The following is a 24,317-nucleotide window of genomic DNA, read 5'->3' as shown; positions in this document are numbered from 1 at the left end:
CCACACAGGTGTCACCTATTTTGCCTTATTAGACCTGTCCTCAGGACTGTGTGGGTAAGTACAGACCGATTGACATGTCTCTGACTTTACTGTTGTTTCACCTGTTTGGGTAGAAAAAAAACTGGTAATTCCCATCATAGCTCCAATTCATTGGCCTGTGTGGGTGTTGAAGTTGCTCTGGCTGGTTTTGATTGGGTTTATTTTGTAGCACCAGGAGAGGGTGAGTCTTTTTAAAAACAATAGTTTCTGTAATTCAACAGCAATGGTAAATATCTACGCCTTTATGTGACAAAGTGAGGAAAAGGTGGGGAGTTGCGAAGTGTTGATGTACAAGCCACGCACCGCAATAAAACAAAATATGAGGAAATGTACATGGTTTCTGCCGTTGGCTGTAATTCACACCAATTAAAAGGGAAAACAATCCTTCTGAACTCCACCTAGCTGCTGCACCACAGCCAGACCAGCAGCCCCTGAACAAGTGCACCCTTTGTCTCCAGCTAGAGTCTGCATCTGGAATACGTGATGGCGGCCGTGATCGTGTTTGACGGTGGAGGGATTTCCTGTGTCTGGGTCGGTGTCAGCACGCATCTCTCATTTAACGCTCCCCTCCAGCCTCGCCAACCCCCCTGGGTGAAATGGCACAGTAAAGTGTGATGGATACTCTGGATTAAGTCTCGCCTTGGAGGATGTCTTTTCACATGCGCGCGCGCGCACACACGCACGCACGCACGCACACACACACACACACACACACACACACACGCACACTGTGGTCAATTTTCTCAGGTAATCTGATCTCTCTCTGCAACACCCTGAAAAACAACAGCAACTCTAATAGCCACATAATACCCCCCTCATGCTAAAGGGCACAGTGCACTGTGTGCGTGGGAGACTATTTGTGTGCGTTAATGAGTTTGTGTGTGTATATGCTTGTGGACAGCTGTATGAATTAGGATTTGGATGTGTGTGTGTGTGTGTGTGTGTGTGTGTCTGTGTGTGTGTGTGCTTATAAGAGTCAAATGAAAGGCGGTGAGGATGAGATGAGTTGCCCCCGCCGGCTTAAATGAACCCATCGTCAAATCAAAGGCACATTAAAATCCAAAATACTTGTGATTACAGACCAGTCAAACAGATTGGCTGTGGATGCTGAAAAACTCACCACCAAAAGAGTTTCATGTCGCCCTCTTCCCACTCACTCTTCTCGCTCTCTCACATAAATAGAAGCTTACATCTTTCTCCTCAGACTGTTTATACTTCCCCTTCTTCTACTCGTCTCTTTCATGGCTGTTGTATAGTCACAAAAATGCCGTTAAATCACCGAGACCTTGGCCTTTCCGCTCTTCTACTTAACTTGCTTACAAAGAGCGCACAAATGTGATGTCACACAGGATATAAGCGTCCCTAAAATACAATCTAAAGCATCGTGCTTGCCTGATGTATTTGATCTTATGAGTAAAACCTCAGTGGAGGGAGAGTTTGATTGGCCGCCTGCCAGTGCTGAACTCATCCCAGTCCTCAGGGTGCATTTAGGCCCTCCTGTTCACAACAGTCTAGACTGTTTACGACCAATATTTCATCGACTGTTTACCAGTAACAGGACAGTGGCAAATTCTGGAGGGGGTTGTTTTTCCCCCTCACTAAGCTTTTGTTGTAGCTCTAGCGAAGCCAGTCAGCACGCCATTAATCTGCTTTTAATTAGATTAAAGCGCCTCTCGCAGAAACAGGAAGCGGCGCTCCTGTGCCTCGAACGGGGCCAAACAGAGGCTCCAACTGGCAAGTAAATCTCGCCGCGCTTCCTCCTACTTCCCTGGAATCGTTCTTGTCTCATAATTATCACTTTGCTCCAACTGCTCAGGTTTGGGGAGATGGGGGAGGCGAACGACACGGTTAATCATCTGAAGAGCCTGATGTCGCCGGCTACTGTGGATTCCCAGCGCTTTTCAGAATCCCGCAGAGCCTCGTAGGAGGAGGACCTCTGATCAGGGACACTGAGTTTTTTGGGGGTTAAGGAAAGTGCACGCAACTTGAGAAACAGTCGATCACTGCTGTCGTGGTGGGTGGAAGTGCTGCTAAGTTTATGCACTGTCACAGAGGTAGTGCTGGGAATTAGAGGCCCACCACTATCCTTTGCCAAACACAGGTGGATAAATGCATGCTATGCATCAACAAACGCGCGTAGTAATCTGCAAGGACTTCATTCCGTTAATGATGTGTAGAGCAGCCACTCTCAACGAGACCTCCTAGGAATAGCATTATTATGCAAACCTCTCTGTATTTCCAACAAAACACAAGGTGGTCCCACTTAAATAAACCTCATTTGTTTTTTACTCATCCTCGCCTTATTATCACTCCTTTTCATCACTGCCTGTGTGAAACGGCTCGTGAGAGGATGGTGGGGAGTTGAAGTGGGGTTTGCAGTAGCTAAAATGTCAGCTGCAAGCCGCTGGCTATCCACTTAATTAGCCCCTTTTCTGTGCTGTGCTTAGTTGTATTGTCAGCATCAGAGGAGGGAAAGTGATTGGCGTGTGAGGAGTGTCAGGTTAGCCACGGCTAGCTGATCAGGCTCAGCGGCACTCCCGACAGCTGGTGTGGCAGAGCGGGATTCATTTTTAATCTCAGGTGAGGTGGTGAGGGAGGGGCTAACACGTAGCATCTGGGGCTTTTAACATGTTGGCTTATAGTATAAACACATGACATCATACTTTACAGACAAATATAATTGACACTGTTGCCGTGCCCTGTTCTCAAATGATGTAAGAGGTACCTTACAGTTTTACACAGAACTGTTTTCTAAACCGGCTACGAAAAAGACAATTAGGTCCAGTTACTTCAAATGACATCTAGCTAAGGCCTCCTGCACACTGCCTGCGTGGCGTGAGCGTGGCGTTTCTGTTGCGTGGCGGCTGCGTGGCGTTTTCTATGTCTTTGCACACCAGAAACGTGTCTGACGCGGCGCTGCTGCTCAAGCAGTAGTATACTTAATGTTAAACCTAAATATATACTGATCTGATTACAGCAAAGACAACGTCGGCAGTATTGACGGCAAAATAGGCTACAGGATATTTCGTTCTGTATTGACAGGTGCAATATTTGAAAATCGATAATTATTTATTATTATCTTTTAAAATTACATTTATATCTGCATTTATTTCAAAACCTAGAGACTTTCAAACATCAACATGTCATTTATTAATATGTATTTGTGTCTAAATGACATATAAACATATTTTCGTATTCTGTTTCGCCTGGAAACACTTCCAACACGCTTGCGTTCTATTTCTAGCATGCACGCGTTTTCGGCGCGCCTGAGACGTGCGTGTCACGCAGGCAGTGTGCAAGCTCTTACCTGTTAACATGGGAGCCGAAATAAAAACGGACAACGCCACGCAGCTGACACCACGCAGCCAGTGTGCAGGAGCCCTAAGAGGATGCATTTACACAGATGATTGTATCTAGAGGATATCTACATCCAATTTATTATACTTTGCCTCTGACTTGCTTTTCCCACGGGATGGGAGAAAAACGTGCTCTGGTTTATTGGCATTTCTTTAAACCAATCACGATCATCTTGGGCGGCGCTAAGAGCTAGATGGAGCCACGGTGCCTCTGCAAAATAGCCGCGGGACGGAACTTCTTTTGTTGGAACGTGTACGTTCAAAAGTTGTTTCAGTCATGCAAGAGAAAACATAGGGCTAGATTTACTAACACTAGCGCAGTTTGCGCTGCGTCCGTTTATGCGAGTTCGGTAATAGCGCACGCTATGCTTCCACAGTTTGCGTAGTATTTATCAACCCTGACACCCATCAGGCAATCAGCGTCTTTCTCCGCCCACTAGACCGTAAATTGCGCTGTAGCAAAGCGGTACTTGTGCTATGATATGGCTGAGTGCAGACTGCGATATTCCCACTGCTGATGCTAGGACTGTTTGAAATGATCCTGATGCCAATGTTTGTAATGTAGCGAGGAGTTTAACAACTGCTGGAATGGGATGTGAACGCTGAGTGGGAGATTCAATTTCATCTTTGATTTCTTCCAGTAACTCTAATATTGCACGGCTGCTTGATCTGTAACGCTAAATTATGTTGTGTTCACTGACAAAGTGTGATTCTTCTGTTCAAAATATTTTCCCTTCGTCTTGCTCAAATTACTGTTGCCATTTCACCAGCGGCATAAAGGTCTACGAGGAAACTCGATTGCGGCTGGTTTAAAGAGGCGCGGAGAATTTCCCCCACAGAATAGAGGCGCGCTCTTACTGACTCTTTGTAAATACCACGGAATATATAATTAGGTGCACTTTGCGCTTATCCTCCCACCTTTTTGGGTGGAACTCCCACTTTCCCCACGACCCTCCCACGAACGCATATTGAAAGAGCAACTTGTCTCTTCTCGCTCATGTGGCAGACAATCTGCGATTTTACCCAAGTGCGCCCTGTTTGTAAATAGCCCGCATCGGTTACGTCCGTCTTTGCGACCAATTAGCGCCTGGAAACAGGCGCAAACGGCTTGATAAATCTAGCCCTCAGATTGGACAGATAGTCTAGCTAGCTGTCTGGATTTACCCTGCAGAGATCTGAGGAGCAGTTAACCACAGTCCTCAGAAATCCACCGGAGGTTAGAATTCCAACACAAAGAAAGCGGAAGGTAACGGACATCCGGCTTGGCGGAACAAAAGTCCTGCTGGCCATCATGGGCACTAGCTCAATGCCGCTCGCTAGGGTTGGACGATTGGACGAATATATGGGCTGTCAGCGATTGGCTGAGTACATCGCCAGTTGTTTTTTAGAGAGATTTATTGGGCAATGTTTGTCCTTTTATTTAACTAATTTAATGGTTTGCCTTCAAAGAATGAGTGAGAGCAGCTGCTTAATGGCAGACTCTTGTTCAGCGAGCTAACCCTGTAGCACACAAACCTGCACAAATAAATCGGCAATCGCTGGTTGTTGGGCTGATGGTGGAGGATAGAAAATTTTAACACGTCACCCAACCCTAGCTACCTCTCGCTCCCCCCGTACAGGTCAGTGTGCTGTCTCATTCAATGGTTGCACTTATCAGGGATCAGATTCACACATCCACTGGCTTCTGTACAACCACAAGTTTCAAAATCGCTGGAGTCGCATCCTCCTGTTGCTTTAATGTGACAGGGAGAAAGATGACTGATTTCTGTTAAATCTTAGTGTCATTTTAGCCGTCATTACCACTGGGGCTACTTTTCAGGCTGCTTGCTGACGTAGTTCACAGTTGGACAGATTTAAGATGATTTATGCAACCTGAAACAATGGATGAATTCACATCTTTTCAACATCTGGCGAGAATGCATCTCAACAATCTCATTTCAATCTGTCTCAAATGCTTCTTGGCTGCATTTCCACTTGGCTTTTGTGATATCAGATCGCTTTCCAATCTGCCCAAGACACATTAAGTCAGCGTAAATGAGATAATATGACATCTGTGCCTTGAATTACAGGCATCAATTATCCCCTGCTGCCACTTGGGGCACCCCTGGACAAAGTTGTTCAGTGCAGGAAACTGTAACACAAACAGTTTGGGTGGAAATTCCAGAGAAACCTGATTATATCTGATGTTTTGTGTCTAGGTTTTTGTTTAGATTTATTTTCCCTTTATTTAACTAGGAGGTCTCCTGAGATACAATTTCTCTATTTGGTTTGTTTGTATCTCATTTAGCTTTGGCGCTATGTTAGAAGGTTATGGCAGAAATGGAACAGAAAGATGAAACCAATGAGTTAGTCGTCACAACTCGTGATACACTGGCCTCATTTTCTTAGAGGAGGACAGCCTTCCCTCTGGACGCTGCATGCCGGCATTCAGGATAAAAAAAAGCTGTAAAGGCACTGCTGTATATTTGGCATATGGAAGGTGTAATGCTGAGGGAAATGTAACGACTAAGGCTGCAAAGAGACAGAGTGAAATAAGGTGCCAGACAGTCTGGATCCAACTCTGTGTAGAGCGGAGACTATTGTATGTGTCAAGATAGCAGCTGAGAGCGAGAGAGCATGTGTGAATCTGGCCATACAAGTGTTTATATGAACGCTTTTTGTTTGTGTGCATGCATGTATATACGACATTCTGGGAGCAGACGCTCCCGAGGTAGCCGTCGTCATTTGGGGTCTCACTTCGCTGTGAAATGTGACGGCAGGAAGTGAGGAAGGGGAGGTGAAGGACGGACGCGACTGAGCGGTGTGTGTATTCTGAACAAAAGGGTAAGTGATTCGCCAAAATGGTCAACAGGCTGCAAGCTAGCAAGAACTCAGCATGGCCAGGAGTCAGCGTTCAATATCTGGGTGTTGAATTCCACAGCCAGGAAAACTTAGAGCGCCTACATAAAGCCGCTGCTTGGAATTCGGGAAGGAGGGTAAATTATTCATGATGTGCTGCTTGGACTCGGGGTGTAAAGCAGGGCCAAAACTTCCCCTCCCGTTGGAATTGTGCTACTCAGAAGCAGACTTGGCAGCGGTTAATGACACAAAGATCCTTTATCTTGAAAAATGGATTCTGCTTGAACATATTTGCTCACTGCGGAAAGGACGTTGGTCGTGCCTTTGGGCATGACAATTGTTTTTTTCTTGCCGCAGCTTACGAGCCACCGAGATATCACAGCGAGGATTAGAAGAATCAGATTCATGTCACAGAGTCGTTAAGTGAAATATTTCTCCTCCACAACAGCAGAGACAAACAATGAAAGTGAAGCTCCGTTTTCCTTAATTCAATTGAGCCTCTGACTTTGGCAGACTTGAAGAGCTCAGATGCACCAGAGAGGGAGATGACTCCGATAGCAAAACAGTCAGTGTTCATTATACTACAAATCGAGATATCCATTGGGATGATATCAAAGAATTATACAGTGACATACATAACAGCTCGCACTAGTGTTGTTTGTCAACGCCAAGGCCTCGCCACAAATTAAATGCTCAGCTTGCACGACAAAGCGGCGAGATGCGTTACACAGTTGTCGTCTCGGTATGCTGTTTTATCAATTGCGAGGAGTGCGCGAGGCGAGGGGAGAACAATAAATCTCCAAGGGATGGAGAGAGCACTGAAGTGGCGGAGAGCAAGAGAAATGAGAAGGGCTAAGAGAGGTAGAAGGAGAAAGAGGAGCGAGCGAGAGGGCAGAGTCATGGATGCACTGCACTGGTGCCTTTCCAAACGCAAGGCCTTTATTGCTTAGTCCGATTGCCCTTGTTGTCAGATATGACTAATTAGCACTACCTAATGCAGTCGCGATCAATCAGCCTCACTGGAAACTACAAGCAGTTTGACAAAAAGATTCATCGTGGTGGGAATAAGCTCTGCCAGAGGAAACAGCATTCACCCGCAAAGTTTCCAATTATTTCCTCATATGAAAAATATACTAGTGGTGCTGGCCAGGAGGTAAAAGGCAATCAGGAGTTCACTGATGTGGATGTTTTTGAGTTGAATTACTTTACTTGTGATTGATATCACTATAAAGCCATATCAAGGCTAGGTTGATATATGAACTAAATGTAGTCAGAAAGGAACCATTTTTTTTTTTTTAAGCCATGCTAATGGCGAGGATCTAGGGATGTTAGTGATGGCTGGCGGGTCAGCCGGTCCAGCACTTTGTATCGGACTAAGTATGGAATCACAGAGCTGCTAGCATGGCAGTTAACTTTTTTTTGGCTTTTATTGCCTTCATTGATAGGACAGATTAGGTCAGGAAAGTGGGAGAGAGACGGGGTGACGGTCACCGTGTTGCTCTGTAACGCGACTTCAAACTTGCTGACTGAGCTAGAAAAGTAAACGGTTTGGTTTTTTTAAAGATTTTTTGGGGCATTTTAGGCCTTTATATATATATATATATATATATTACTGTCCGAAGAGAGAGGGGGAATGACATGCAGCAAAGGGCCGCAGGTCTGTATTCCCAAATCTTGGTTTTAGGATTTTTTTTTTATAAATACGCCAACCAAAAAGCTCCTCTTGTTGCTGTCAGGAGGTGACTATCATGTTTTCCACTGGAAAGGTGGAACGGGCCTGCGTATGCACATGTATGTAGAAGTCTGCAGCTGTCATCATAGTCTTGCTGGTAAATAATACTCCGTCTTAGCTCCAGTTTCAGGATCTGAACACTTGTACTTGCTTGTTGCTTGAGCTCATTGAAAACACATCCACATGCTCAGAGAGGATGTGAGGCCGCTCTGCTACATCGTGACACCGCTCTGACGATACAGTGAAGAGAGACGAGCTCTAAGAAAGAGCAGATGAAGGGGGGGGGGGGGAGCTGAGGGAAGAGATGAAGGCTAATTCATTCGAGTCACGGTGTTTCTCTCAGGACAACAAACAACTGTTTCTGTATTTTCTTAACCTCCTCCTCAGGATGAAGGAAACCTCTGCAAAAGGAAGTCTATAATTTTTTGTGTTTACTGAAGCTTTTTTTTTAGCCTCCACTCTCAGAGAAAAGGAGGCAAGACACACACACATCCCCCCCCCCCATCTCCTCTCTTCCCCTTACCTGACCTTTCTCCGATCTAAAGGTTTACACTGTGGTTTCAATTAACTGCTAGGAAAACGTTTCATCATCTCAGGGGCCGCTGCGCACACAGGCTCCTTAATGAGATGCGTCTTTTCACACTTCTTAATTACTTTTGTTACACCCACCCCTCTCTGTTCTGGGCGACATGGATAATAGACTTCCCTCTTCTGATGTATCTGCCTACAACAGGTCCCCTTTTCTGGCGCACCCGCACCGACAAAATAACTCACTTAATCAGTTAGGGCAGACAAAGTGGCAACTTAATCAACTAGAAAGACAAATCACAACAAGTGAGAATCTGGCAAGACAAGTTCACTAAGAAACAATGCATTGATTTTTCAGATATAATTAACCAAGTGCAGAAGAGCTACTGATGTTTGGCTACAAATCAAAAGACGCATCTATTTTTTGGCTCCGTCTGCATGTGTGAGTGGGTCAATGCTAGTACGCCTTCAACCTTCAGTCACATAGATATACTTACTAAGTTATGCACATATCACGTACATATCTATACATGTTGTTCATACATTGTTCATATTACATAGCCATATTTATTCTGCTCTTATAAGGTAACTGCTAATACACTGCACATATTTAATTTATATTACTCTAAACCACCTTCTGTAAACCAACTGTATACTACGGTCTACAGTGCACTATATTTCTTGTCCTGTCTATGCACCTGTCTATACTTGTATATCGCATTACACTTTTCTGCTTTTTTTGCACTTCTGGTTGGACGCAAACTGCATTTCATTGTCTTTCTACGTCTCTGCACAATGCTAGTAAAGTTGAATCTAATCTAATGTCATGCTGTAGCATCTGGGAATTCAGACTAACAATCCCAATCCCTCATACCTAAATGACAATACAGTTTTTTTTCTTAATTTCCTTCTATAACTAACACCATTTGGTTAAAGTGGCTGCACTCGAAATACTGGAGAAAACAGTCCACGGTTCTAAAGTCAGTTGTTGTAGTTGCAAGAAATCAATGTTGCATTTAGTAGGGGATAGGCTGTGAACAACAGTCTAGAGGTTTTGCAGTGGTATATTAATATTAATGCAACACTACTTTCACTTTTAAGAGAGGACATTCATTATTTACAACCTGCTTCACTCGGCCTTAAAGGGATAGGTCAACTTTTTTTTTTGACTGAGGGTTAGATGAATGGTTGTTTGGCAAAAAGGACAAGAGGTCATTGCGAAATAGAATTTTTTCACATTTAAAGTTGTGCCAATAAATATACTTGTGAAAGGGGTTGCTAGTAGTGACAGACCCTCAGCTCTTTTTTGAGTGTTTTAATGTCTTTCAGCTGATTGTTCTGGTTTCACACCACCCACTGTTACTATAACCAACTTTAATCATGTGATATGACAGTATTGTGTTTACAGCATGTCCTTCTGGCCCCACACACACACACACACACACACACACACACACACACACACACACACACACACACACACACACACACACACACACATTAATCATTGCCCACTGCCTTGTCCAGCCCCATGCCGGTGTTGACCTCCCTCAGTGTGACATCAGATCAGGACCAGGATACACGTGTAATCTCCCATATCTCCCTTACCCATCGCCACCGCGTGAGAGCTACTCCCTCTATCTTTCTCTATACAGATGACCAGGGGATGTGGTGGTTGCAGAGGTTGGAGTATGTGCCCGAAACACACACAAAAATACATTTTATAGACAAACAACCAAGGCCCCCCAAATGGCTTTTATGGTCTCGCAGTCACCTCTGATGTTTCCTGAAGAGGAAACAGTGACGAATATACTTTAAAGTCAATGTGGGTTTCCCCCAAGAGATTGTGCTCATTATCCATGCACCGTGCTGTTGTTACTCGCTCGTGTGTGGAGCCAATAAACGTCAGATATGATTTGTCTGTCTGCGAGCAAGAAAATGCCGAGCGCTCGCTCCAATGTGAACCCACACGCACATTTCAACTGTGTTTGACATTTAGGCCTTTAACGATAATTGCTTTCTCCGGATTCAAAACTCCGAAGGGTGTTGTTAGCACATTGTGTAACGTAATAGCACCGCCATTGTAACCACTGTAGATCCACAGTCGCAGCATGCCAGCTTGGCTTTTACCCATGAAAACCCAGTGAGTGGAAAATATTAATTATCATCCTTGGAGCTCATTTGCTTCCCTTTACTTTAGGAGTGATTGAAAAAAGAAAAAAAAAGGCAAAATCAGCTCAACTTGGAAAAGCACAGCAATTAATTGTGATCTAGTTTAATGAGAGCCCACTTTGCCGTGTTAATGTGGCTAATTATCAGTCAAACAGGAAGTGGTATTGACTTTGAGTGCCTGCCACTAGACAATGATAAAGGTGCTGATGTGTAAATACCACATAAGGGTGTGTAACAAGTGCAGGCAAATTCCACAGACACCACTAGACAGATGGACAGCCGCGCACACACACACCTTTACACAGAGGAAGGTATTATACGGAGTCACACACAAGCAAATACACATTCACCGGCCGGATGCACTAATGTGTGCGCTGCATACGAATGAGCTTTTATGACTGTCACAACTGCCTGTCAGTGCCAAAAAGCAAAGAGAGAATGAGTGCACATACACACGCTAAGTGTTAGGATAATTATTTATCAAAGAACGGACAAAATCACTGGAGTTCTCTTAAAAGTTTGTTTACTTGCAGCAAGTAGAGTCAGTTTACAGCACTTCAGCTTAAGTACAGAAAATGACTGTCTTTAACAGTTGCTCTTTTCATAGGGAAAAGGGAGTAATATCACATCTCATAATCATGATCATCACATGAGAGACAGAAATGGATGCACAGTTTCTTATGCAAATAGTTTAACACTAAAATGAAGCAAAGGCTATAGCAAGCATAACTTTTCTAACACTTAGTCACACATTATTGATAGTATCAGTAGCAGAGACAGGGGACGTAAGCTGTGCTCTTCAAACCTCCATGTGGAGAGTTTGCCAAGTTACCATTGCCATGTCACTGATCACATGTTATAATGTTATAGTTATAGACATGGTGGATAGGCAGGAAAAGTATACCAGTAGTAGGGCTGGGACAATATGCTTTTGTCCTGATTCCATTATTTCACGATACATGGGTGCCCATTCGATTTGTGTTGTGATATTAATTTATTGCGATTCCAGAAGTATTGTGATTTGAGTACGCCTTCAACCTTCAGTCACGTAGATACTTGACTTTTACTTACTAAATTATGTCATGCTGTAGCATCTGGGAATTCAGACTAACAATCCCAATCCCTCATACCTAAATGACAATACAGTTTTTTTCTTCATTTCCTTCTATAACTAACACTATCTGGTTACAGTGGCTGCACTCGAAATACTGGAGAGAAAAAAAAAAAGGCGGGCTGAGACTGCCTCCGCACGGTTCTCACAGACCGTTCCCCAATATGAGAAAAAAGTTTTTCGGCATAGCTAACCTATTGTTCATTTTGTGATAAAAACATCAAAATGTGTACATGTATAGCTAAATATATTTAGAAAAGATCTGGATATTGGGCCACTGCAGATTTTTTTGCATTATTATGACCACGGCAACCAGGGTGCGAGTTTATGATGGCCCAATATCACATATCTGCCAATTTTGGTGCTTTTATCACAAAATAAACAATCGTTACAGTTTATTGAGTTATGTCGCCCCAATTAATGCTCTGAATGACGAGTACAGCCCCTTTTATGGTTAGGGGAAGATAAAAGATGGTCATGGTTAAATTCAATTTGTATTGTGATATTCATTTATTGCGATTCTAGAAGTATTGTGATTTGATAGTATTGAGATTTTCTTTTCCTTATTTGACAAAAACAAAAGTTGAATAATACAACAAGTCATGAGACATTTATTTAAGCTAATTGTTTTCTAAGAGGAATGCCCATCGCATGTCAGTCGGTCAGTCAGTCTGACATTTATTTCATTTGTAAAGAAGAACATAACATGGATTTTCTGCATTTTCTACTTTCGCTCTGTTTTGCAGGAAATGGATATGATGTCGGCTTAAAAATAATTCGGCAAATCATTAGTGAGAAAAATAAGAATACATTTAAAAAATCGTAGCAAAAAACTTTTAAATCACGATACATTCGATTTTCAATTATTTTTTCCCCCACCCGTAACCAGTAGGGTAAAGAAATCAGGAGACGAGAGGAGACAGTTACTATTCTCTGATTATGGTCAAGAAGAGCACACTTCCTTGAACCACACAGCAGTGCATTCACCTTCAAATAACAGCAAAACTCCTCTTCCTATCCACCTTTGTGTTGCTGACATCCAGTTTCTGCAATATCGGAATGTTACAAAATAAGTCCAATGCTGCAGATAGCACTATGGCTTGTAGGCTCAGATAGACTTGGGACTAGGGTTGCACGATATTGACAAAATGTGATATTGCGATATCGATTATGAATATTGCAATATCAATATACATTTTGATATTTTTAAACATATATAAAATTACAAAAGTTACGGGAAAACGCATCAAAATAGATTCATAACAAATAACAAAAAGTTTTCTTACAACGCATGGTTTATTTCAACTGACGGTCATATTGGACTGGTCCAACATGAATAAATAAATAAAATGTCTACAGAAAAGGACAGGTTGTACTGGTTGGACAGTATAAAATATATAAATAAAGAGAACAGGACACAACTTTTCTTTCCCTTCTCTGATTCTTTGCATTTGTTGTCTTATATATTTCTTAACTTACACTGTCGAAATATGCACACACGTGGTACGCTCCCTAGGGTTTGTCACGTAGTGGCCCTGCGCGCTGACGTGCACCAACATGTGCATGTGGCGTGGTAACTGGCCAATGAAAAATTATCATTATAGTGTTTCAAGCGGGCTCTAAATCAAACACAACTAAGCCACACAGCCAACGGACAGGACGCAGCGCTCCATAAAATAAACTAAATATTGCATGCTTATCTCGACTCTTTCAATATAATATTGCGCAACGTGATATCGCGATAGAGTCGATATATCATGCACCCCTAGTTGGGACATAGGATGATATATGCCGTGAGATGATAGAAATCTGCAGGTTTTCTGTGCCATTTATACCAAGGTAGCTGTGCCTAATCTTTCTAACCCAAATCAATGAGGAAGCAGCATTGGATTTTTAGGAATTTTAAATCAATGTGATGAAGTACCTGGATTTGCCATAGCCAAACACAGACATCCCTATGTAATTTGTTAATCCACTGTACAAACATGTTGCCAACTGCATTTCCAGCAAATTGATTATATCATGACATATTAGTATCCTTATGGGGCTGCAAATAATGATTATTTTCATTAGGGGATACATTAACATTTTGGGAATTTGCTTATTTGCTTTCTGGCAAAGAGTCTTCTTTTTTTTCTAAAGAATTCGGCACATAGCCTCAATATTAAATGACATATACTATGACAGAAGATTTTGGTCCATACACCCCACCCCCCCAGGATAAACAGATAAAACAATGGATGCCCTTGAGCTCCAAACTTGATAGAGTGAGAGGGAGAGAGCGTTGAATAAAAGGCTGCTGCCTTTTATTTCCCTTTGTGTCCAAGTGCATTGTTGTATTTAACAAAAAGATGGCTTACAGAGTTGACGCTCTCACAAGCCGTCAACAATCCGCTGTCACAGTGAAGGCACAAAAACACCAATTTACCAAACTGCCGCTCTCTCTCTCTCTCTCTCTCCGTCAAAAACGCTTTCTTTAACCAACACACCTGACCTGCAGGATAACATCTAAATGAGGAGAGTTATTTCCAGACTCGCTTATCTGGGCTATTCCCGCTCAGGAGTGAAAGTGTTAACAGAGGGATGTTCTGCTTGACAGATGAGGCCTACCTTTTGTCGGCTCGGAGCGCTTGGGCAGATCCAATGTGTCGTAGTTTTTGTCGTTGTCACCGTTTTTCCTGCCTGGGTAGAGTAAAGAGGAGGGAAGACGAAGTCAGTGCCATATCCTAAAACATATAACAAACGCATGGACTATAAGAGGTGATGTCGTTGACACCAGGATTAGACCGATATGCGTTCAGAAGGTTGATATATATCATTTTCGACTGAATCTGCAAATATCTTACTGTACATTCTTTGTCTTTAAATGTAACCATTTTCATGTTTTAATCATAACTGCATTCTTTTCCTGGTGTAACCTCCATCTCTGACATATCGGTCTAATCCAGGGCTACACACCCACCCACAAAAAAAGCATGAATGTTTGCATGTATACACAGTGTAGAGAGTTAGAGGCGTGACATGTTTAAGCACACACATCAATTCCACACGGTCGGCTGTGTTGTTGGCTAAAAAACAACAGCGTGTTCACAAAGATAAATGATATACCGCAAACATACTGTATGAGCAGTTTGGCTTGCTAATGATTATGTCACGTGCACATGGACATGCCCATGGGACAGTACAGAGATACAGAGACAGAGAGATGATCGAGATGAAAGTGACATTTTTCGCACCCTGCCAACATTATTTCTGAAAGCCCCTCAAACTAATAGTTCTTACATTTACAAAACAAACTAATGTATTTTCATTTTTGGAAAAATAAATTGACTTGCCATTTACTAGCCAGCAAGGTGATTAGCTTAGGTTAGCATAAAGACTGGAAGCAGCTAGCATGAATCTGTATTAAGGTAACAACATTTGGACGGAGCCAGGCTAGCTGTTTCCACGACTTTCAACCTTCATAGAAGCTACATTAACTGACTGCTGCATCTAGTTTCAGAGTTAATGCATCTTCTCACCCAAGTATCGGCAAGACAGCGATAATAAGTATTCCCCAAGATGTCAAACTATTCCTTTAGGACAAACTGGTGAAGAACTGTTTATGACAATCTCTACATGTTTGCAGGGAAACCCCCATGTTCCAAGAGTAGCGCATTGTGGCACAAAATCTTGGATTTTGGCATCTTCAATGCAAATCTGTTTCAGTATCAATAATCCATATCATTCAGTCACCACACACACACACACACACACACACAAACACACACTAACAGGGTCTGTAGGTTTGTAGCAGAGCTTGACGTTTAGACACAATAGATGGATACAGTAAGTAGCAGTTTGTCATAGCTGCTGGGATTAGTATTATCAAGAGTCTGCAAGGCTGTACACCTCAGTTGAATCATAGATTCAGAAATATATATATATATATATATATATATATATATATATATATATATATATATCTCAGGTTTTCATTTTCAATGCTGCATGTTTGACTCATTTGATAAGTCAAGCTCTACTTCACATTCTGACAGACGCACATGGACTTACCTGCTTCATTACGTTTCATCACCTTTGCCTTTCTTTCACCCTATCTTAGAGGAACGACTCATTCTAACAAAATGTGAATATGGGGGTGGGAGGGGGTGGGGGGGTAGAAGTCTATAATACTCAGGTAGGCATGGTGAAAGAATGCACATGGAATGAGTGAAGTCCTTGGAACTTTCTCAGGTTTTTGGAGGACACCCAAAACTACTTCTAACTATAATCTACAGCCAGGGGGGAGGTGGATGAATAGGAGAAGGGGGTGTTTGGAGATAGGGGTTGAGGGGGGACACTCACCTTGATTAAACCATTCCTCTATAGTTAGCCAAAGAAGCAGCGGCAATGCCAAAAAACACCAAGCAGGGAGAAGAGAGAAGAAGCATGGTGAAAAAGACGTGTGTGTGACTGTGTGTGTCAAGAAGCTTTTTCAATAGTTGTGAACAGTTTTTTCACAAAACGAAGTCATCTTTTACTGAATAGGGGATGTGACAGAGTTAAGGGGAAAGAGAAAAAAAATTGAGAAAGAAGGAGAGAGCAAAGAGAGAAACAGGAAGGAGTACTTTAGACAGAAAAGAGGCTAGATGGGAAGCCATTAGCAGTCCATAGGTGTTCGCCAAGAAGCATGCTCAAAGAGTTGGCAGCAGTGGGATGGCTTTTTACAGAGAAAAGGGAGAGGGAGAAAGAAGCACTCAAACAGCCAGACAAGTGTGAAAAATAGGAGAATATACTGTATAAAGATAAGCTAGCAAGCGAGAAAGAAAGAAAGAAAGAAAAAAACTAAGAAGGAAAGGAATTAGCTTCCATTGTCAGATAGGAAGGCAGCATAGAGAGTCACAGTGAAACATATACATAACAGCACAAACCGTTTGTGTAAGGTGTCATTAAACTCACTGGGTGGAAAAGAACAGACATGTGCTCAAAGAGATGGAAATAACAGGCAAGAATTGGCCTGTGTACACGCTAAAACTAAGCTTGGACTGCTGAGCATAATGGTATATTTAATAGGGAATGTGACATTAAACCGAAGAGGAGGCCAAACGTAGCCTACTTAGGTAACAAATTACCAAGCATATTGCCCACAGTGTTGCTTAACTACCCGCCTCCTTGCTCCTTTATAGCCGCGTTTAATGTTTCTGTACCTGAGCCTCCTTTTTCTCAAAGAACGCCTTCAGGGTCTGCAGCAGCTAAACACATCTCATTATTCAAAGCGTGCACGTGTGTGTGTGTGTGTGTGTGTGTATGCATGTGTTAAAGTATTTATGTGGTTAATTGGTGTCTTTATAACTCTGTATACATGCAAGCTACTGTGTCGTCCTGACCCTTGAACCGTAGGATTCTCCAATGAGTCGTTAGAAGTCGAGGGTCACTGGCTGGCAGCCACGCGCCATTGGCTGACTGATTAATGGCAGCCATTAATGTTGTACAGCTGGGAGATAACGGTGTCGTCGTTTAGCGAACAGCCTGGGAGAATGCTGGCTAAGGCGTCGCCAACAACACATGCGTACATGGGGCACATCTGTTAAGGAGAATCAATAACGGCAACAATCCTCCTGACGCGGCAGAGGGGGCCACGGTGAACGCCCATTACAGAAGTGGCTGAACACAAATGTCTGATCACGGTCGTGTATTGAAGCTAAGAGGCTACTGTCACAGTAAAGAAACAAACTGCCTCCTCTTTATCGTCTGCACACACACTCAGCGCTTGGTTATGGTGTAGTAGGCTGTTATAGTGTAGATATGAATGTGTTATTGTTTCATAGAACTGAAACTGCAATGATTTGACGAGTTGGTCCGTGTGAGTTGGGCTGCAGGTCGGACTCGAACGAGGGCCGCTGCAAAGGACTCAGTCTACATGGGGCGCACGCTCTTACTGTGTGAGCTAGAGGTGGCCCCGTGATGTCTTTTACTTACTCCTTTATGTATTTTTATGAGCATTTTAAATCCTGCACAAAAACCAAATGGTGGGATAATATGTTTGGAGATGAGCTTTTAAATGTAATTGATAAATATATTGACAAATTTGTTTTCTGGCTCAATTGCCAAATGAGCAAACAGTTTAACTAATTTATGTACGATGTAAACTCTTTTTTCATGAGCATGTCAAGAGAGGAGAATTGCTTTGAGACTATGTATTATGTCTATAGGCACATTAGATGTGACAGATTATTTCCCATTATCTAACAACAGTTATTGTCAAAGAGGATTTGCATGAGCCCAGCGCTCATATTAAAGTAACAATAAACTGAAATACAACAAACGCAACAAAGGAAAGAATGGTATCTATACAACCCAGCTTGAATAACTGCTCTGCTCTGTCAATTCTTTTCACATTCTACGGATGTAAAAAACATTAAAAGAAGGCAGAAGAGACAATAATGAGGCCTATAAATCTATAAAAAAAAAAAAATCACAATTATGTATTCTAATTTTCTACTACTTTTAATTTTGCAATAGCAGTTGTTTTATCGAAGAGGCAGAAATCTCATTTTGAAATTCCTCGAGTTCACGATTCTGATCAGTGGTTATCCCATTTTGATCTGCCTCCCCGTTTCCTCCTTCTCACCTTTGGCCTTCTTGCCTCCGAAGCAGCCGGCGTCGTCCTTTTTCTTCCTCTGTGGTCCTGCCGAGCCAGGTGCCTGCAGCGCCGAGGGGTCCTGGAACTTTTCGGCCCCTGGCACCTCTTTGTGGACGTGGTAGGACAGGTTCCTCATAATACAAACACAGTTCTCCACAGACTAGGAGGGAAGAGAGACGGAGACGTTGTCAAGTACAAGTACATCGGCGTGCTACGCCAATAGGATCTCAACAACTACTGGACAGGAAACAGAGGCCATATACTGTACAGTTGTATGTACCATTTGCACTAACAAATACGTGTTTTAGTGGGTGAGTCAAAGTGCTACCTTATTGTCCATGTCTTTCTTCCCTACAGCTGATTGGAGCGCGTGCAGCAGGGCGTCCACCAATCCCTCGCATTCCCTCAGTCTGCGGCGAGCCTCTGCCCCGTCTGAGCTCACATTTCTTTGGGGAAAAAAAAAAATCAGAAACGCACCGTGTCAGTAAGCATGAGAGAGGCATGTAGAAAATCAACAACCAGATATAACCACGCTGTTGACGGAAGCTGCAGAAACAGGATCCACGACACAGCTCTTCTGCAACATGCAGCTGCAATTTCTGCAGCCATTCCACAGCAGACGATTCAAATTGTGAGGGGAGATATGTTTTATTTAAAAATCTGACTTCTTGTAAGTATATACGATATATATTTTAATTAATAATTAAAAAACAAAACGAAAACAAAAAAAAACATCCAAAACATGGCATGGGGGGGGGGATAGAAAAGAATATATGTCTGAAAATATACATTACCATGAACATAACATTTTGAAAGCAAATAAATTGGCCTATTTGTGAAAAAAAAAAAAAAAATGATTTACACATTGAAAATAAGCTTACCATGCCTACTATGGTAGCCATACAGTTAAGCTTAAGGATTCACTGCCATTCATTTTCATCCATGCAGGTCAGTTTAATGCAACTTAATTTGATACAGTATATGCAGCAGGGGGTCCCTACTTCGTCTTTCTTTTAGCTAAGGGGTCCTTGGCCTAAAAATGGTTGAAGACCCCTGATCTAGTTTAATGATTCCCTTTGGAAAACAGTACAGACTGGATAACAATGTACTGTACGACGGTTATAAAAGCCCAATATCATCAACCTAATACCGGTCTAACCCAACCTTGTGACCTGTGGCCTTTATTCTCCCTGTCTGCCTCAATAGTACAATATAAAAAAACCTGACTGCTTTTATTAATTTAAATTTCATTTTTGCTACAAAGGGAAATGCCATCCTTGTTACATCAGCCAGTGCCCTGAGCACAGAGCAGCAGAGCTGGTGCAGTCTTAGTGTGCCTGTCTGACTGAGTGTGAAAGGCGAGGCTTTAAAGAGGGTTAAGAGATAGCTGGGGCTCCGTGCTCCTCACCAGGGACTTCATTTATGAGGGATTCCAACCCACATAATCCCATTAGCCGACCCCCAGTTAGTACTGGGGAAGAATGGCAGCCTTGCAGAGGTAAGCAGAGCTGGAGTGCTGCGTGGACAGAAACACACATCACATCCAACAGTGCTATACGTACAGTACAGTATGATGTTTGCTCTGTTTGGATTATATTAGAATCATCCTTCTGTGATTACTATTTATTCTTTTACAAGTCAGAATGGGCCTACACCATGAGCAGGGGTTACCAAAATTCCATTCCCAAATTTGAATTTAACGCCACTCCTACTCAATAGACTACTTTAATAAAGTCTTTATCCACTACACAGCACTTAAAGAAAACTCACTTTTACAGCTATAGGTAACCTGTTACTCTAGTTATTTCCTTCTTACAAAACAAGCCAGGAGTTGAGTTTTCATTCAAACTAAATTATTATAATTGCATGCCGAATTAATCAGAGCACACTAGGCCAAATTACCTCTTAGTTACGACATTGCAAAGGCTATTTTTAAACTGAGTCTGACGCAGTCAGTCCACATTAAAACACACCGGAGCTACATTCGCTTCCAGCTAACTTCACGGAGAACAATGAGGGCGGAACAGCATCACTGATCTGTTTTAACTGAATATTCTCTGGTTCAGCTCTGCTAAAAAACACCGTGTACGCTCGCTACCAAGACTGTTTGTAACCGGTGGGCTACCGACAACGTCATCTTCACCTGTTCAGCTGACTTTAACAGACAGTACGCGAGTGTCCTGCTATTTTTACAGGCGTGTGAACTCACCACAGACACCTGTGCATGGACTCACGGTGCGCGCTGCTGAGAGTGAACAGAGGAAAAACTGGAATGGATATTTTGCGTTATTATTATTATATTATCTATTATTATTTAAACTGCCATTTAGATTAATTAACTTGTTAATCGAAAGGTTCTGGAACGCTGTTCCGGATCGTTCCGGCCCACTTTAACCCCTGACCATGAGCAGAACTCCATCCACAAAACCACATCACACCTTGTCATCTTCTTGGCCAGCCTATGAGTATCTCTGTGTCTGTGAAGTGTAGATCAGAGATATTCAACATGGGGTCTGTGAGTGCAGGGGGGGCTGCCAAATTATGAAATTTGAAACTTTTGTTTTTCCAAAAATGAATATTTGTCTGAAAATATACATTACAATGAACATAACATTTTGAAAGCAAATAATTTGGCCTATTTGTGAGAAAAAACATTTATTTACACATTTAAAATAAGCTTACCATGCCTACTATGGAAGCCATACAGTTGAGCTTAAGGATTCACTGCCATTCATTTTCACCCATGCAGCTCAGATTAATGCAACTTAATTTTATACAGTATATGTAGCAGGGGGTCCCTACTTCTTCCCTCTTTTAGCTAAGGGGTCCTTGGCCTAAAAACTTTGAAGACCCCTGATGTGGATAGTTAGCGCTAATTAAAACTGATCTTTGGTATAGACCAGGCAGACAGCACCGGCCATCTGGACCCGCTCATAAACTAAAACCCATCCATTTTCAGCTGTCAGAAAATGGTCACCACCTCCACTGTAAATGGATCCGGAGGAGCGGCTGCCTCGGATTTATTAGACAGGAGTGTGTTTTGGGGCAGACAGACAGTAGAGTTTTATTGTCAGCTGTTTCATTTCCAGGAGCCTTTCAGGGAGCAGTTGTCTTTGTACGAGTTTTATGGACGGGGGCATCTGTCAGTGGAGACGGTGCTGTTGTCACTGGACAGGTTATCTGGTGCTGTAACATTTAGTGGGGGTTAATGTCTATAGGTGCTGGTGATTTTGATCTATCCCGGAGGTACCATCTGTTGTTGTCTTACTGCACATAATCCCCATGTGAGTAACATTCTAATCTAAGCAATCAGACAGCAAGGCCTCTGTTAATTAATGGTTAGATGTGGGAACCAGAAAAGAAGCAGTCCACCTTGGATTTGTAAAACAGTATCCCTTATCCACATATCCAACTTTTTGAAACCATGGCACACCTTCACAGTGATGTCCATCTGCATAACATGCACACACATCAATCTTAAAATCTTTAAATTAAAATGATGAAAACAGAAACATGCTTGTAAGTGTATTGCATTACTATGACAACCAGCAACCATAAGGGATCACGTCACCAATCCTAGCTGCAGTATGAAGGCATATTTAACTGGGATTTTTTTAGCCATGCTAACACTATGCTGGCTCCAGAGTTGAGTTATAACAGATCACTCTGATGTGCGTAGAGGTCTCCAGACGCCAACCTGTTGTCATTTTTAACAGTGAATGGCCGTGCGTAATGCAACCGGCTGTTAGTTTAGGAAGCGCTTGATTTGACATGCAGTGGAGTTTTCTATGGCCGGAGCACGCATTTTAATGTCAATATCGATCAATGCAGTCGATCATGTTCATTTACTTGTTGGAAGCCAAAATCGTCATTACGATTAATATTTGATTAATTGTGCAGCCCTACCACAAATCTATAGCCTGGGAAAACCCTGACAATCTTCCGGCAAATTTGAGAATTGCTCTGCAAGTCCGTCTGGCCAAGAGCCCATTCAAACCCATTTCCAATTTTTCCAAATCGAGGCACCAATCACAACCGTTGAGGCTGGCTTTACATAATGACGATAGCGTAGCAACAGCAAGCATCTTTTTGTTTACATTCAACATGGCGGCCACCGAAGCGCAGCAACCCGTTGATGCCGCTGTCGCTGCTACGTCACCCAGATCGTTGGTCTGATTGGTTGAAGGACTATCCAATTGCGCTCAGAGGCATTTGAGCGGCGTCCGTTGGTGACGCCCCTTTGGAAATGCGCTGTGAATGAACCTTGCCCAGACCCACTCTCAGTTACAACTGAGAAGGGTCTGATGTCAACCAGGCTAATAAATCATGACTAAATCTCATAATCCACTGACTAACAGTAGTTAAGAAGAGGTAGTATGTAGAATGTCCATGGGTGTGTCATTTTCCCATTCAGCCCCTAACATTTTCAGATCTTGAACCATTTAAGAATTTTTGGCTAAGGCAAAAATGCTCATGATATCACTGGCAAAATTAAAGGTGCTCCAAGTGATGTGACATGTTTTTTAGGCTACAACATTTTTTGTCACATACAGCAAACATCTCCTCACTATCCGCTAGCTGCCTGTCCCCTGAACACACTGTAAAAAAACATCTCCTCACTATCCGCTAGCTGCCTGTCCCCTGAACACACTGTAAAAAAAAAAGTGGTCTCTGTAGACAGCCCAGGCTCCACAAACACCAACAAAAACAAACTGCGCCAACCTGCACCACTAAACATAACAAACAGTGTTCCAGCCAATAACCGACAAGAAGGAGCTGGTTGAGTCATGAATACGCATTGTGGAATTAGCCTACATGCTAACGCTGCTGCAGTGAGCGTTTTTTTAATTTTTTACAGTGTGATCAGGGGACAGGCAGCTAGCGGATAGTGAGGAGATGTTTGGTGTATGTGATGAAAAATGTTGTAGCCTAAAAAACGCGTCACATCACTTAGAGCACCTTTAAGTTTACGCTCATATTTTGATGGTCAAAGATTACAATGACCAAATACCACAATACAATGCTACTAAAGCATTCTTTTTTATGACAACCAAGTGCAGAAATCGACAAACAATATTTTCTCTGCAAAGGCACAAGGTCCTTTAGGAAATATTAAGCTCTGAAAAAAAAAATAAGCTTTTCGTGCATTGACGGTTTTCAATGTTCTGTGCTCTCACCATTCATCCTAATGACAGGAAGAAAAAGGGGCACTACAATGGATCAGTGCCATTTTAAAAAAGCTCCCAATTTAAAAGTATTCAAGCCATCACAATGTACTTGTATAGCATTTTTATTTGGCATTTTGCGTCAGGAAAATTGGGCCGTTTTCTGCTCTCATTATGTCTGGACCAGGGACGGTTGTGAGGAGTATTTTATTATCAGAGGCTAAAAGAATAAGTAGCTTTGAATTTGTACGTCTGTCTGTGTCTGTGCCTGTCACGGTGATCTGTGTGGGTGTGAAGGTGGCTCAAGAGTCATGTGGCCAACAGAGGACAATAGAGCAGCCGGGACAAATAGACTGGAGCAAGATGTATGGGGACTGATGGAGATGGATGGAGACATGGCTGATCTCAGCTAATGCCCTGCAAGGTCAATGGCAACACTGCAGGACCATATGTGTACCTTGGGGTTGGGTATCCTTTATGTTTTATCTTATGGATCATCATTCACCTTATCCAATCTTCTTTTATTATTGGAGTAAGAAAATAGACTCAAAAAATGTTAAAAGCCAAATTCACCTTTAATATCAGCAGATTTCCGCTGCTAGAAACTCACATCATAGACATGTTTCACATCATTCACCACACATTTTGACACGTCACGCTAGGAAAAGCACAGGTGTAAACGATAAAGTGAATGATGTCGGAATACCATTTAGCTGCTTCAGTTTCAGAGTCCTGGCAGTGTGCATGCTGTCAC

The 24,317-nt window shown here is 42.5% G+C and overlaps 1 protein-coding gene across 13 annotated transcripts in view; it reads right to left on the bottom strand.

The window, feature by feature from the left end:
• arvcfb (ARVCF delta catenin family member b) overlaps positions 1-24,317 on the bottom strand; it is a 293,798-nt gene that overhangs the window by 39,596 nt on the left and 229,885 nt on the right. For 11 of the 13 annotated variants that reach the window (XM_039802588.1, XM_039802587.1, XM_039802595.1 and 8 more), the window contains 4 exons: positions 18,727-18,844; positions 18,387-18,558; positions 16,121-16,138; positions 14,387-14,458 (listed from right to left, as the gene is read on the bottom strand). In XM_039802588.1, coding sequence (XP_039658522.1) covers positions 14,387-14,458; positions 16,121-16,138; positions 18,387-18,558; positions 18,727-18,844 — 380 coding nt within the window. The remainder of the gene's footprint in view (positions 1-14,386; positions 14,459-16,120; positions 16,139-18,386; positions 18,559-18,726; positions 18,845-24,317) is intronic. The other 2 variants (XM_039802592.1, XM_039802594.1) reach the window with 1 other exon arrangement.

Source organism: Perca fluviatilis, chromosome 6 (genome assembly GCF_010015445.1).
Source record: "Perca fluviatilis chromosome 6, GENO_Pfluv_1.0, whole genome shotgun sequence".
Classification (NCBI taxonomy): Eukaryota; Metazoa; Chordata; class Actinopteri; order Perciformes; family Percidae; genus Perca; species Perca fluviatilis.
Note: the sequence above shows the minus strand (reverse complement) of the source record. Positions and strands in the feature narration are given on the sequence as shown.